Genomic DNA, 17,500 nt, shown 5'->3' on the forward strand with positions numbered 1-17,500 from the left:
AAATCAGGTATAATTTAGAATCAATTCATCGTCAAAAAAATTAATATATCCGTGAGATTTAAAAGTGACCCTTATTTTACTTTTAGATTTTCGTCTCAAAATATATGCCTTTGTTCGAATCAAATTTTTTAAAATATATATATATATAGACAAATAAAATTTTAGTCCAAGTCAAACATATCACAAACATTACAGACATATAAATAAATAATTAGGTGTATAAATAAAATTAATTGTTAACGGCACGTAGACATTGAAAATAAATTAGACATGACGATAACAAGTCAACAAAATATAATATATAAAATTATAAAAAAAAACGTCGATATTCGTAAAATGAGAGAGAGAGTATGTGCGCGACATCCAACCTATGCCGTCTCCTTGTTAGTTTCATTTTTCTTTTCTCTCTCTCTTTTTTCTTCTTCTTTCTCTCTCTCTGTCTAAAATGTATCGTTACATGATTTAAAAGTACTAATAAGTCTATGTCTTGATCCACAATTGAAACAGTTGACTGATTTTCAATTTTTGCATGTTCGATTGCTGAATTTATATTAAGTAAATCAGCATCCTAAAATGCTGTTTTAGTTCGAAATCCTGAATGATTTAGAGCTTTTGAGAGCATGCTCATTGAGCGAATATCATTTTTTTTCGTTTCTTGAAGATTGTTTTTGAGGAACTGTAATTTAGATGTTACCATCTAAGTGAATTTTAGTGCCAAAAGAAACTAGTTTACGACGAGATCGTTAAACAGATTTTGTTGTCAACGTCTCATCATCCGGATAACTATCAGATATGACGTAACTATTGCGTTTGTAATCGCGCGAAGCATAATTGACATATTTTTTAACTATTGCTCCTACATTCTCGTTCGTGTTCCAAATAACTTTGTCAAGAAAATAGCCACTGTTTACACCATGAAACAAATCGTTAGAAAATTGCGGAGTACTTTCAGCAGGAGTGAAATGTATGACAATGTAATTCAGATTTTGCGGTTTTGCGCATTCGTTGAACCCATTGCTAATGGTGCTGGAGAGAGTTCATATTTCATCTAATCTTTCATATCATTTTGATCAGCAACATTCGGTGAAATTCGTTGAAATATCAACAACTTACTCCTTCATTTTATATATTTTTTATTTTGAAGTCAATCGATTTTAAATTTAGAACTTTATTTTTGCGCAAAAACTTCAAAGACGCAAAATTTTCTCCTATATTCGCTTTCGTCAAATTTTTTCCAACCTCAAAAGCCTTAGGACAATTAATACTCGAATCACCAACAGCACCTGAGAGAATCCCCATGATAACATCAGTTACAGGAAACGGCACATGAATTTCAAAAAAGTCGTTCAATTTAGATAAATCAGCTGAGTCACGACTAATGCGACTGGTCCTGTTATCTATGTGCTGCTCATTGTCAGTCGTAGGTTCAATATATCTGTGGTCGTAGCAAATGTTATATTGCAAACATTTTCCATTTGGTTACACACATCCATCATAGCAATTGTTGACAATACCCATTTACTAACTACTTTCAGTAATCCCTCGACCATATGTTAATCCCCCGCTGCATTTCACGGCTCTCATAAGCACTTGCACTGTCGTCATATCTGACCATACTCCACTCCAAAATCTGTTAGATCGCCTAATTGTAAAAAATCCTTGAGTGCAAAATTTATCATACCCATGGCTTTGCAAAGATACCCATACTATCCTCTAACTTTAACATTTTTCGCAAACACAATTGGGCACGGTTCGCATAGTTATGATTACCAGGAGCATAAAAAATTGTTATCATCAGTTCTATGGTATTAAGATGTTCTTTGAAATTACCAGAACGTTCTGCGACTATAAATCTTTGCATTAAACGAACCAATTCGGAATATTACGCCCATAAGTGACCGGTAGGACCATTATCTCTCATTTTATTGAATTTTCAATAAAATATAATTTATAAAGTAAATAAATAGGCGATGTGAGATTAATTTAACAAATTAAAATAGTACTACACATATAATGTATCGTTGATCATCACGACATTATGTGTCAATAAATAGGTCATGTAATCAGTATGAAAAATATAATGGTTAAAATGACAGGCATACTAATAAATACATGCATACAGCCATACATACTGTAAAAGTCGACTGCCCCTAACCCTTCGTTCCGAGAGACTTTTAGTGAGGGTCACCTCAGAGGAAAAAGCCCTCGGATCACGTGTCGATTCTTCGACGAACATGAAAAGAGATAGTCGGCGCGCAGGGTGAGAGATCGCTCTATTTTCCTTACATACCGCCCGATGAGTTTGTGTCCGGATTCCAAGGAGATGTCAACATATTAGGCGGTTTTATAAAATAGCCAGTGACCTCGAGTTCTACTTTCACAATAAATAGATCCAAACAACCGATATTGGTATAATAAAATGTCTGCTGCTTGTGAACACGTGTAAATTAATTTATATTATGACTTATTACCAAACTGTATTAATTATGTTATCACCCAATGTTATTTTATGCGTATATTTTCACTGTTATCACTCCGTTGCATACTGTCATTATTTCAAAGTCAAGAATATTAGATTATTACATATTACAGAAGTGAATCAAATACGTCTTTCTAGCACGGTGATATGGTCACTTAAGAGAGCGAATATTTCAAATCCCTTTTCGTTGCTCTGCTGGTTTGGATGTTGTCTTGACCGGTGAGGTTGTTTACCACCTTATTCGAATTCGTTATGATGGGCGGCTATTTATATTTTCTTTGCGTCGCTATTGGGCTTATTAAAAATTCGTCGACAAATTTAGTTTAGAATCGATATCTTCTAGCATTGGACTCTCCTCAATTCTCTCGTCATCTTCCAATTTTGTTACACAACTTTTGAAATACAATTTTTCTTCGTCGTTGAATTCAATTTTTTGCAAAATTAAATTTGCAACCGAAGTTTGTGCTAAAAGTTGTCCTCTCATAGCTCTGGAGAGAGCGTACCCTGTAAGAGCCATCTCAGCAAATAATACGGCATATATTTGAGAAAATGCTTCTTTCAGTCCACTTCCTTCCATAATCATGCCTACGGATCCCAGAAACGACATAAGCAAATGAAAACAGCCTAAGCGAACAATTACAGAATTCAAATTATGAGGATCGTTGTCGGGATCCATGGAACTTTCCTTGGCTAATTTCCTTGGCTCTCTGACAGAGGAAGGTCAAATGTCACGAAGCAATTCTTTAGACCAACTGCATCAGTTCTACCTACGTCTTGCTTCTGTTAACACGGTAGTGACGATGGTAATGTAGTCACTTGGGGATGCATCAACGAATTGCAATGTGATTATTTTCGAATTAGAACAATCAGTATCTGAAGCGTTGAGATGATTCGTAAATCCATGCCAAACCATGGTGTAGCGCATTGGCGTAGTATATTTACCATAATACCAGATAATCTCTATAGGTTTGATGTGGATTGTCGATGAAATAGCATTAAGAGTGTCCAAGTCATTAACTATAAATTATTTTAGTGTAAATGGTTTTGTCCGGTCGAAATCAACTGAAGGTAGATAGCCGAATTTTCCACTATTAACCGAAGGTAAAGTTCCTTCCAAACGAACGATATTGTTATCAGACTGTACTGCGAAGAAGATGGTGTCACACACATTACACCTCCCATACTGTGAAAAGTACTTTTCACCGTCGATTGTAGCTGCGTTATGGTCGGCATTATCGAAAATGAATTGAACTTAACAGTCGGGCGACGAACGTACACCTACGTGTTCAGGATCATGAACAATCGTTTCAAAGCGAACTGTTTCTGCGTACGAAACGCAAAGACCTGTACAAACGGTCGTTGAAACCTTTTGCAGGAAACTTTTTCTGTGTCGTATGGTGTCGTAGAAGACAGAGCGAGCAAAAGTGAAGACGAAAAGGATCGTGGCCTCGAGCCGCGTGCACACTTGAGCATATATTTGCGCGTACGTCGTACGCACGTTCGTGCGTGTGAACACTTTTGCTCAAGGATCAAGGTTTGCGTTTGTGCGCGCGGAATCGCGCTCGAGTTGTTCCTGGTGTCTCCCCCGCGCCATGTGATAACGAGATGTCGTCCAAACTGTGCACCGCTTCGCACGGAAACCCTTCGATGGACCGACCAGCGACGGATCGTGTTCGTGCGTGCTAAGAGGTATCCGCACGCACAAAAACCACGTCACCTCCATACGAGCATTCGTATGCGCGCAAACCGTTCGTGAGCGCAAATATGCTCAAGTGTGTACGCGGTTTTACGCATTACATGATAATATGGGCTATCGTTATTATTTTATCATCCCATCATAGATATATTGAACTAGATCGGACAAGTTGCGAAAAGTGAGAGTCATAGGGTATTAAGTCGCAAAATAAGAGTGCCAGCCCAGAGCGCCCTCTGCGTTTCATGGTAAAACAGACCCTTCATCGACCTCTGAGAGATTATCGGTCAACCGCACGAACGATCTGTAGATCCAATCTTCAAATTCATCCTTATAGACGGTGACGCGCGACAAATATAACACGCTCGTCCGGACTATCGGTATTACGGTGCAGCAGATGAGCTTCTCTCATCACTAGGATGATTTCAGTGCAAATGGATATTATGATAATTTGTTCACATTTGAATACAAAAATCTGAAATACAATATTTTCTGTAAGGAGAATTATTCTTGTTCGGTTGAAAAAAATTTCAGTATAGTTCGCAATATTACGGCTATGGAAAAAAGTAGTATTTCATGTTCGCTAACACAAACTATCGGTCGAAAAAAAAAAAAAAACTGAATATAACTGTTATTCTTATTGGGGCTTGCGAGTAGGAGTTTGTTCGTTGTTCAGCTTTTTGTGAACTTGTTAATATGTCACGATGGAAAGATTTTCGAGTACAGAAAAAATTTAGAAAAAAAAAACCAAAATCAAAATCCAAAGATGCCGAGGAAAGGAGAATTAATTGAAAATCAATTGGGAAATAATGATTTCTAAGTGAGAAGAAAACTTGTAACAAGTTTTTCAAAGAAATTAGATTGTTCAATTAATTTTCACTGGAACTTAATTCTATCATTAACGTGTTGTCATTTTCTTCGATTCATTTTCTTTAGTTAGTTTATTTTCTACCGACCGACTTAGGGTCGTTTGCATTTGTATCCAAACGAACCTAAGTCGAAATTTCTTATGTCCAAACGAACCCTGGGCAAACTTTCTCCGTAGAAACGGATTCTGTCTAAACGATTTCTGTCCAAACTAACCTCACTCGCACCAGCAACCAGGCTTTAGCTCGCCGCGCATCAAAGCGACGACACTCGCTTCCCAGCAAATTATCACTTTTGCACCTCGCTCTTTTTTCGTCCTTCTAGTCCTATAGTCTAGTCAACAAGTGCCTTTTGGTCAAATTTGAGTTAGCCTTCGCCGAATTCAATGTAAAGGTGATTTTTGGATCCAGAATGAGCTCGAGAAACTTCAGAAATCGCATGACAACGCGGTTGAAAAAATTACAAAAGTAATAAACAATTTAATGGAAAAAAAGTAGGGTTCGGTTTTTTGCGGATATCTCGAAAACTATTGCGGCTATCTGAAATTTGATCTGAAAAAAATTCAAAAGGGGAAGAAAACACACTAAAAAAAAGTCCAACCTCCCTGAACTGCACCACGAATATTTATGATTTTAATTGAGCTATGAAAAAATGACCGATGACGCCTGATTCGGCTCCCACGCGCGATGCTCGTTTGGGAGACATGAGCAAAAAAAAAATTTATTCAACAGTTTATATATGAATATTGAGGGATAAAAAAATTTAGGTACTTGCTGGACACTTTAATAAACAATAATCAGTTGGAAAAAAATTAGAACCAGAATTACTCATTAACTGTTGATACGGCAAGTAATAATACGATAGTAGTAATTTTGGTAACAAAGGTAAGAAACTCGAAGAGAACGAAAAAATTCAAGATCCATAAATTTTTTAAATTAAAAAAAAACTAGAATTTTTTTTGTTCAAAAACCCACACACAGTTGTTATTGTATCATATTTAGTAATAAAAAAAAATCTCGCTCGAAAATTCATTTGTTTATAACAAATTGTAATGCGAAAAACAATTTGAAAATAATTGAGAAATTTTTTTCCTTTAGAATGTCAAATAACAATTGAAATTATGATTTAAACAAGAAAATGTTTTCTTAAAAAAAAACATGTCACTCCTTTTTTTATATTTTTAATTTTTCTCCATAGCTTCAACGAAGTGGGAGGAATTTGAAACTTTCGGTTTGTTAATTATCCGAGTTTTTTTGTTATTTGCCTATTGAGAAAGAGTTTTCAATTTACAAAAGCATATTACATTGAAAAATGATGAATAAATTTTTTTTCCAACTGATTATTGTTTACTAGAGTGTCCAGTACGTACTTGAATTTTTTCATTCCTTAATATTCATATATAGACTGTTGGATACATTTTTTTCGCATATGCCTCTGAAACAATCATCGCGCGCGGGAGCCGAATCAGGCGTCATCGGTCATTTTCTCATAGCTCAATTAAAGTTATGAATATTCGCGGTACAGTTCAGGAAGGTTGGACTTTTTTTTAGTATGTTTTCTGCTCTTCATGAACCTTCTTTCAAATTTGGGATATCTGCAATAGTTTCCGAGATATCCGCAAAAAACCAAACGTGGTATATTGGAACAAAATTTATTCGAAGAACAAGCTATTTGCTTTTAATCGTGTCAATAACTATATTTTGTTAAATTTCATTATTATAAATCTCATTGATTATCGATCCGTTTTTTTTTTTATTTCTTTTTTTACGAAAAGAAGTTCATATTGTATTGTCATCCAGTTATGAGGAGTGTTTGAAGTTTCAAATATCTAGCTCATTGGGAAGTTGGTTTAAAATCGATTGCAAAATTTTTACTGAACAGACAAGAAAGCGGGTTAATAAAAACTTGATAAAGAGGAACGCTTCGTTACAGAGTCGTATCACCAATTGAAACAAAATAGATTCCACAAAAGCTCTATACAGAATGAAATTATTTCTTACCAGGTAGAATCTGATGTGAAATGTAAAAATAATTTTTCTGAGATAATTTTTTGAACAAATTTATGAGAGTAAAAAAAAAAGTTCTTTAAACAAATTTAAAGAAAAAAAAAAAAAAGCACTTCACCGTTTTTGTGGATGCGATACGATAATTTGAAATATCATTCTCTTTTTAATTCCAACACGTTATTTTCGTGGTCAATGGTGATCCGGCAACGCTGCGCATAAAGTTATCTCGAGTATATTGTAGAATCAAAAGTAGGAATTATATATATATATATAAGTATATATTATATATACTCGGTGCAACATTGCCAAATCACAGGTTTTGTTTCAGTGTTCTAAGATTGATACACTATGATCAGATATTAGATCTTACAATCATCCTCGGTGTACAATGCATCGTAAGCTGTATACATAGGCAATACAGAATACATATGGGTACGTATGTGGCAAAAAAAAATTTCTCTGAACCTTGTGAGAATATTCATCTGAGATTTGTGTAAAAATTTTAGATTTTTGAAAATTATTGATTCTAATTTCAGCAGTTCAAAGATAGCCAAGGATGTCATATTTCGGAACAATGAAAAAAAATCTCGATACACCTTTTTTTTTTACCAAATTTTCCGTACTTTTTGAAAAAATTGATTTTGACTTTCCATGGCCTTTAAAATGACCCTCTCGGTCATTTCAAGTGCCAAAATTCCTCGTTCAGAAATTTATAGAATTCTAAACTTTCTAATATCTTCTCTTTGTCTTCTGCGATTTTTCTTCAGAAGTTTTAGTTTTTGCGTGTAAAATTAATTTTGTATACTATAATTGCAAAATGATGATTATGAAAAAAATGTTTTGTACGAATGCTGCTTAGCTTTTCTTGTAGATTACGAATCTGCAATACAAAATATGGATTTCCGCTCGGAAAACCAAGTGACCCTCAAAACCCCCATACAATCCAGCTAAATTTCAATATCTATGGTATTATTGAATTTTCCTTCTATGATTCTGCAATTATTGTTTCAAAAATTTTCCAAAATAATCCTCAGTTTTTGAGAAAACACCTTGTAACACTTTGAAAAATATATCCTGTTTACATGGAGGGTACAATCCACTATGCCGTGCATTCGTGCATTTTTGGATTTTGTGTTCTGCTTGTTGAGACATTACTGCAATAATTTATCACGGGTAAAACAGCCATGTATAACTGTATCTAATATATCACGTTAAAAATTTATGGATACCGTGTATAACATGGCTCATGTCGCTTGGTCACATATCTGTCGGTCAAGTCGAACAGTTTCATAAAATTATCATATCGACCTGTTAAGCAAATCATGGGGTTTTAGGTAATTCTGTGAGTAAAACAGTGGCCTGAAGCTAAATCCTCAATTTGGGTTTTTTCGCCGAGCGCGCCGCCTACATTTAAACCCATACACTAGAATCCGCCATGATCTTGTCCGATCTAGTTCAATATATCTATGATCCCATTGAGCCCAAGTTCTACTTTTGGGTTCATGTTCATGAGTTTTAATTGAAATATCGAGAAATAATTTCAAACTTTTATTAGGAATATCATCACCAAAATTATTCGAAAAATTTGCAGGAGATTTGTAAACGTCCATATTGCATTGTTTGATTGTCCTGATATCTTGCAAGCTGAATCAACGATTCTTCATTTTTCTTGCTTGATATCTCATTCGCGTTGAGAATTTTTACCTAATTAATGTTTAAAACAAAGCAGCCAATCATTTTGAATTGAATGAGTAATCAACTCATCCTCAAAGTGTCGTTTCAAATGCTCCACAATCGCATTAATTCTAGGAAAATTCTCTGACGGACAAATGCTTTTATGATTATCTGAAATCGTCTTCAAAGATAAGTGACTCTCTTTAGAATTATCAAGTAAGAAATTCATAACAAGCGATAGTGTAATCGAGATATCCTCAGTAATTGATTTCTTAGTAATTAAATCGTAAAATTTACTCATGCGATTCACATGGGGCAATAATTTATTTTCCGTATGATATCGATCGTTACACTTTTCTAAATTACAAATACGCCCATATAAAAGTTGATTATTCTTCGTCCTCGGATAAGTTTCAAGCTGTTCGAGATTATTATCTACCGTTGACTGTTTGGTCATACGACGGAAGTTTGGTCAGTCTTCGTTAATCTTTTCGCCACAAAAAAAAAAAACAACGCGTCAAAAAATCAAATTCTACACCTTGGGTTTTCGATATCTCATAGAAGCGCTGTGTTGAGCTTTTCTCTCTTTAATAGTTCATTTTATGTTGGTTTCTCTGGTGTACGCCATTTGGCAGGCTGTTTGAGGAGTAACTTCTCGTAAACTGTGAAACTTCAAATGTTTATCGTCATTTCTTCGTTTCCTTGAAAGAACCAAATTTTCGATACCTCGTTCTTTCACAACTCGTGATTCGGAGGGTTCCATCATTTTTTCTCATATGAGATGAATATCTTCAGTCTCGTCATCTTGATAAGCTGCACCTTCTCTACTTAGATTGCCCGCAGCATTATCGTCGGTTCGGAATAACGAATAGAATTATCAAATTGCATGAATATCTTATTCATTATTTACAAATTCCGAGGTAAAACCAGATATCACTTCCAATAATTCATGTTACAAAGTGACAAACCGAATTTTTCCTCTTAAGGGAGGATATTCATTTGTTTTACATGTTAGTAGAAAATGTTAAGAATATGTCACCAAATTTAGAAAAATTTATTTTGAAATATTTAACAATACGCTATAACTTGTCCAAACTTTGAACGCGTTTTTCTCGAAACTACATTTTTTAAATTGGTGTGTGTGGGCGAAAAGTCAAAAAATGATTGATCAGTCGGGCTGAAATTTCGCATTCATGTTCTCAATGATATTACTTTCTATATAACCCTACTTATTTTTAAACTTTTGGGGAGAAAATGTTTTTTGTTTTTTGTTTTTTGAAGCAAAAACAATTGAAAAATTTGGTTTAAAATTCAAACAATTCTCATAAAGTGTTTTATTTCGCGTTTTTTTGATTTTTCGATTTTGCTTGGGTTCATTCGCAAATTACATCATTGATAAACACTCGGAATTCTTTTTTTTTTTCCCAAGATCAATATTGCAGATACCACAACCCACACCAGTCAACAACTCACGCTATGACCTTCCCAGAAGACTGCACCGTATATCGGTCATTTTTTGATAATTCAAATGTGAGGAACAAGGAATTAACTGTTTATCAAATTTACTATTTCAAGCAAGGAATTTAAAATTACTGTATTTTGTTCCAATCCACCATTTATAACGGCTAATAACATTTGAGTTATTTAATTTACATTTCACTGTCTTATCCAGATACTTCTAATTGTAAGACCTGAAAGTCTTCACTGCCGATTTCCATGATCAAGGTTTTTCAAAATGTTTACGCGAGTAATTGATCTCCTGTGAGTAAAATGGATGCAAAGTGAATATTAAAACATTTTTTACTCAATACATTGAATTAATTATTAAGTTATTCATGGTCACTTACTATGTTTTAACAGTATTTTACGAATTATTTTACTAATGTTAAGAAAAATCTTACCTTTAATTTTAACGGATCCAATTGTTTTTATTTCACGATTATATTTTCGATATTGCGCAGTCAGAAATATCACCAAAACATGCAGGAAATCACTTGACACTGTGCAGGAGTAACAGCTGTGATGCTTGAGGACACTGTTTGGTAACTGACCGAACTTTTAATGGGTTGTATAGAAATTTTGAGAGAAAAACCGCTTGAGGTCGAGCACATATCTGCGTTTTGTGCGGATCTAGTTCAGATCTAAGTTTTTATAAAACGGGTCCATATAAAAGATAAATTCAAACCGGCATTTTTCAAGGGTACGCCTGGTCAGGAGCAACCGCAGCCGCGACGGCATACTTCTCCTCCGCTGGCTTGATCCCCCACCACAACTACCCAACTCGGTCTCGGGCGCATTTTCGAGCGTTCGGAGCCACTTTAGGGGCCATTTTTGAAACATTTCGCACCTCCCACGTGAAAATCTGATACAGACCAATCAAAGATTTCGATCTCTACTCTTCGGAACCATCAACAGAATTTCAGTCGGGCCATTTTTCTCACATGTCATGCATTTGACAAAATGAGCCCTCTTATTGTTTACAACGCAATTGTGCAAAGACTATGCGTCGGACGGAGACCATCTTACGCATCACCACACACTGCGTACTGCTGTCTATCGTAATCCGCAAGATCGTTGTTGCAGCTTGAAATTCGACGGAGTAATGAACTTTTGAAAAAAGGTTCACTTTCGCGGGTTTTCCGGATTTTCTCGGTTGAAAATGCACCGATCGAGTCGTTTGAAAAACCATTTCATTGGGTTTTAAATTCCCTACAAGAGCCCTGTTGGCAGCAAAGCGATCCCTTCGTTACTTTTCGAGATATTCGCGACAAACCAAAAACTTGTCAATTTTTTTACGATTTTTCGTTGTTTAAAGAAATTTCTTGTGCGATTTCGCTTCAACCCAACACATACATATAGGTTTCCATCAACGCGCTATACTTTAAACGATGGTGCAAGTCGTTTTCTGTACAATTCAAGTGCAAAATCGCATCTTTTTTTCGCTCTATTGACTGGCCTATACATACATATATTAATTTATACTTCCGTCACGCTGAATTATCGGTGTTATACTTCAGACGGTTATGCAAGACCCGCTGTCAACTATTCCGAGATGATCTAGTGATCTGTCGATTCTTCTGAGAAAGAAATTCACCCTCACATATTATAGGCGACCTGTATAATGGATCAGATGTATGAAAACACGTTAATGTCAAGATAGGTAGAGGATAGATACGATATGAGGCAGTAAGTCAGCAACCGCTGCCAAACACCGACAAACACGTATACATATATGTATAATCGCGAAATATAATCGACGTCGAGCTAAAGCCCAAGTTACTTGAATCATTTTTGGGAAACTTTGAAGAAATTCCCACACTTATCCTGACCGAGCCGACGCCCGACGTGAGGAGTCACAATATCCACGTGCGTACGAAAGAGAGGATCGTCGATTCGCTTATCCAGAAGATACTCCTTCATCTCATTTCTCGTGGGTTAGGTCCTTGAGGATTTCGAGTCAAGAGCGGACAGAATAAATAATTAAATTGTTATACCTAATCGTTCGCCGAACAAAACGAAAATTAAAAATTGATAACTGGTAAAAAAAACTCGTCGTTGATGTATTCCATATCCTCCGGAGGGTTGTATTAACTCTGGCAGGTATGTGTATCTGAATTACATGTCCACGTCGTGTACATGGGGGTACGAAAGGAGAGCACGGGAGGCTGTGGGGATAAATCAAACCTATTGCGTTTCGGGAGTAACGGAGGGAACGGCGAGGGGTGGTTGCCGTTCACCCTTCCAAAGTCGGCGTTCAGGTTCTGTTCTCGAATATCCACGTACAATATTATACCTACATACATTCGTACATGCATACCCGTACGAGGACTGTGGACCTCGGAATGTGTGTGATACGTACATACGTGTACGAATGTAGTCCTTATACACACACACACACACACACACACACACACACACATATATATATATATATATATATAACATAAATCCATCTGAACGTACATGTATAGTCAAGATACACGAGGGGGGGGGGGGGGGGGGGGGGAACGGAAGTGGGAAACTGGAAACTGGAAATGCGGATAGAGCATAGCGAACATTTCTGTACATGTACGGAATACATGGGTGCATACATGTACTTGTAAAGTACACGACATGTGGACAGAAATGAGCGAAGTTTCATGAATATGGGGAACATGGCGACCGCGTTTTTCTCGTGTGTTGCACCAATTTTCGGTTTCGAATCCAGCTACCGTGGAATCGGAAAAAATGCAAAATTGTCCAACGGGACGTGAGCCGTGAGATTGGAAATCGTTGAACTATCGATTACTGATTCGACCGGACGCTTATGGGGTGTGAAATGGTAAACTAATGGGTATACGTGTAGGTAGCCGTGTACGTGTACGTACATACCTGGGGGGGTAGTCGAATAATTTAGTTTAGAGAGGAGGATTTCGCGTGCAGTAAATCTCGATTAAATGGAGCCGCGTTACCGCCGTCTGCGGGAGCACACAAAGAAACGTTTCGGGCGTCGGATCGGGACGCCACAATAAACTGGCTAAGACCGCGCGAAAGTAAAGGTAGACAGTTATGGTCCTGCAGTTGGATGGGAATAATTACAGTCTGCCGCCCCTCGACCCTCGTGACGTAATAAAGTACGATCGAGGGAACGGCGAAAAATCAGAAATTGGAAACCATAATGGACCGAGTAAGGTGAACTTCGCGTGACACACGCAAAGGATATTACGTAAAGCTTCTCGGAAAATAGAACTTTCAGCTTCTCTTCAGCTCTATTATTTTCCCTTGCGCAGGAATTCGGAATCTCTACACAGATCGATGAATGTTGCGCTACAAGTCATTTCGTACGATGACGAGTATCTCACGGCGAATCACCCTTATTACCGCAACGCGGACGTGGAATTTTTCCTCAAATCATACAAAAATGACAAAAACTTTCAAAGTGCAAATTTTCATTATTGCTTGCGATGCGAAAGCCGTGATGCGAAGAACTGAAGGAGAGAAAAAAAAAAATTCGCTACCCCTCTCACGTATGGCTGTTCAGAGGACGAATTTTGTCATTTTTGAAGAATCACTCCCCTCGCGAAAGGAGGAGATTCGTTTGTTCGTTCCAATTTTTTTTTTTTTTTTGCTCTGCTTTCCTCATTTTCATTCGGTTACGGATATAGGACGGGAATATTTTCTCACCTGAGGTACTCCCTGGACGCGATGGACTCCCATGACATGGCTGTAGCCCTTTCGCCCGCGTCCCTCTCCGCTTCCTCCCTCTCTGACGACCCCCACTGCCAATCTCATCTTTCTCCACCACCATTATCCCCAGCACCGCACCTGCAGGCCGCACTCAGGCAATACATAACCCCCTCTTCGCAATCCCACTTTTTCGACACTCCTTATGTTATTAATTTGTTGGCAAAATTTCGCGCGATTTTTCCTTTTTTTTCTTGTTTTTTTTTTTTTTTCTTTGTTTTTTTTTTTTTGTTTTTTCTGTCTCCCCTGGTCAAACGAAAATCTCTACCACACGCGACACACAAGTTTTATACAATATTATAAATTTATTGTAAGTTTTTTTTTCGCGAATAGACAAACTTTGGGCATTTCAATCGATCGGTGCGTTCCTTTTTTTCTCGCGCGATTGAAGTGTCCTTTTTTCCTCCGCTCCCTCTTATATCCTCCTTTTTCCTTCTACTCGATTCGACAACGGTGAAAAGAAGGACCGTGTACCAGATGATTGGGGCGCGAAATTCTTCCGAGTCGTTGCTCGAGGGTAATCCAATTATCACTGATCGTTTAATCGACTTTCTGATGACAGATTCGTTGATTCGGTTCGCTTCTTGCAACCCTCCCTTCTCCTGTTATGTTTTTATTTTTTTATATCGTGCTGTTTGAACAAAAAATACTCTCCTTTATTCGATGTATTCCTTCGTTCTTTCCAATACGCCCGTATACGTGATGTTCGAACGCCGATTGAAAAAGATAAGATCAGCCACTAACCACGTGTAACGTAGAAGGGAATTAGCAAAAGTGAGCTCCCTTTGTCTTTACATTCGTCGAGAATTCGGTACGGCGCGGCGGTTTCAATCAAAATTAAACTCGGTGAAGCGTGTCGTCCCACTTTTGTTATTAGTTTATATAGGTATACCGTGTCCTCGTCTCTCGCGGATGCTTCTACAGATCTTTTTTCTGATTTTGAAAAGTTATAGATTCAGCGAAACTGCAGAGATGGATGAGAAAAAATCGAAAAAAAAAATCAAACGAATATTTATCGGAAATGAAAGTTTCTCGCGGATTTGAACTTCGCACGGGAAAACTATAGTGGCAATTATTGGAGTTGAGCTTAATGAGTCAAGTTATGCTCGGTTGTTTTCGATTGAAAAGGGCAAGCTACTAGACGTATAGATACGTATCTAACATGTACACGTATGCACATGTAACCGGCAGTTGTTTGCTACGTTTAGTTCCCAGGAGTAACGAAGCCAGAGCCGCCCGATGTCTGGGAAAATTTTCTCTCGAATAGAAACGAAAATTGTTCGGAGCTTGTTCGGCGGGCCGGTAAATCGTTCGTTCGTTCGTTCGTTACGAACGTGGAAGGTCGACGTGGAAAGAAGAAGAAAGATAAAATCCGAGAGAAAGAGAGAGAAGGAGCACAAGAGGGATAGAGAAGGAGCAAAAAAGCTACCGTCACAAGGTAACGGCGGGGGGATGAAAAAAGCGGGATATTTCAAAGGAAATCGGCACTCGTACAGGCTGATTGCATGACGTGTTTGCTCTTGCTTTTCTTTCCTATTTGTTTATCTTTATGCTCATACCTTACCGCTTTCATTACTCAATTACTGGAATATGGAAGAAAAATTCACCTTGCACGCGATTTATTGCTGTTAACTTCCGACGACACTTTCTAGCAATATATGTACGAGTCACCTACTCCTTGTGTTACGACTCTCGATGCATTGGGCATTTACGTCCGTCACATGCGGTCGGAATTCGCCCCTCAATCGTTTTTAGATCTTCGCATGATTTCGAATACGGATTCGATCATATCATATTGAAGGGGTTTTACAACGGAGCCTAATGAAATTTCAACGAGTATGTTCTTTACGTGCGAGATCCGTTGGTGGGTTGTGTCAATCTCAGTCAATTACGATCATTATCGTTATCACTTTCCTAATGATAACCGCGCCACGCTCCAACAGGAATATTATATTAATATTTTATGTACAGTTGCACGAGTCGTAACGATTATAACTTTGATAAATTTAATGGCTCGTAATTTCTTTACGCGAATGAGATTAAGATCAGGTATTTAGTCGGCCCCCTTTTTTTCCACCCTGAAATATGTAACTTTTCTCTCTCTCTCTCTCTCTCTCTCTCTCTCTCTCTCGACAAACGCTATCGGCGTTAGAACAAGGAAAACAAAAGGAAAAATTGAGTTACACTACTGATTTTTTAGCAGCCGACTGAACCTCCCGGGTCGAATAAAGAAAATGAAGTAAAAATTGGAACATCAAGAAGCAAGCTATGCCGCACGCGATCAAGTTTAAGCCGCAACGTTATTAATCTCGGAGCTAGTTTTCAAAGCACTCCTAGAAACGTTTGGCTCCGCTTGGTAATAAAAATTTTACCGATGACACTATACGCGATTAAAATATTTAGGGTCCATTATTCCGTCCAGTTTCAACAAATACCGTTATTTACTCTTCAATTATTTTTTATTAGGAAATAACTATCAATTCATACTTCTCGCTCGACAAAGGGCAGTAATTAAGGGTTGAGTTTTATGTATCGAGTGAGGGTATTTTTTAGGTTTTATTTCTTTTCGGATCGATAAAGTTTTGCGGGAATGGCTGGTCGTTTTATTTATGCGTACGTACGTAGGTTAGTGACAATTCTCGCTCCGTATCGCGGTGGGTACGAGTTTCGAGGTACGGGGCAACGGCGAAGCTCTGCCGGCCGTAGTTGGTGCCGAACTGTCGCGCCCGAGCCGGAGCAGCCCGCAACACACGACCCCCCATCCTCCAACCCTCCTTATCATCCCTCTCGTGGCCTTCCTTCTGCCACGCCGCGCTATTCCATCGCCTCCGTCGGCGCCGCTCGCACCCCTCCCAACCAATTCCCGGACCTTACCTTCCTTTTCCCTTCAAAGATTCGGTCTCATTTCTCACTTACATCTCGTTAACTACCACCGACCACCCCTCCCTCCTCTGACTTCTATCGAGAAATACTCCGTGCCGAACATATCGGTGTACGTCGTTTTATCGATGTTACAGGGGGGGTTACCAACCCTGTGCAGGTCGCATTAAGTTTAGGGTAGGCTTTGAATTTCGTCAGGGTCGGAGGTGGTCATGGGGGTTAATTACACCGCCAAGGTCGTAGGGCGTGCTCTCGGCTCATATGCCTGGTTCTGAATGTGCGTATTTTTTCCAGTTTTTTTCAGTTTTTTTTTTTTTTTCTTTCAGTTTTTGGCAACGCATATTTTGGCTCCGCTCCTCTGCGCGTATAACGTATATTGTTCTGATGCAAAAATAATTGGTAGAACGCTGCGCAGCTGGCAACAACGGGGTTGGATTTTGGTGAAATTATCAAATTTGAATTACCTTCGCATCGATTATCGTCCGCTTGGAGATATTACCGCGTCTCTCTCTCTCTCTCTCTCTCTCTCTCTTTATCTCTATTCAGATAGAGGGATAAGCGATTTTCGTTTGTTCCAGTGGACGAAAAAAGCTACAAGTTCGGGAACCGTGTAAATGTGTTGCATTATGCTGATCGGATATCCCGGCGTAGAGTCGGGGACGCAGGTGATGACGGAAA

The 17,500-nt window shown here is 38.0% G+C and overlaps 1 protein-coding gene across 6 annotated transcripts in view; it reads right to left on the reverse strand.

Moving 5' to 3' along the window:
- The window catches only part of LOC105690467 (43 kDa receptor-associated protein of the synapse homolog), a 48,963-nt gene extending 32,246 nt beyond the window's left edge, over window positions 1-16,717 (reverse strand). The window contains exons 1-2 of one of the 6 annotated variants that reach the window (XM_048649173.1): window positions 16,132-16,717; window positions 13,883-14,573 (exon numbers count right to left, since the gene is read on the reverse strand). In XM_048649173.1, coding sequence (XP_048505130.1) covers window positions 13,883-13,920 — 38 coding nt within the window. In that variant the 5' untranslated portion in view covers window positions 13,921-14,573; window positions 16,132-16,717. The other 5 variants (XM_020854979.2, XM_020854977.2, XM_048649174.1 and 2 more) reach the window with 5 other exon arrangements.
- Window positions 16,718-17,500: the final 783 nt, after the last annotated feature.

The sequence above is a fragment of the Athalia rosae genome, chromosome 1 (assembly GCF_917208135.1).
Source record: "Athalia rosae chromosome 1, iyAthRosa1.1, whole genome shotgun sequence".
NCBI classification, from domain to species: Eukaryota; Metazoa; Arthropoda; class Insecta; order Hymenoptera; family Athaliidae; genus Athalia; species Athalia rosae.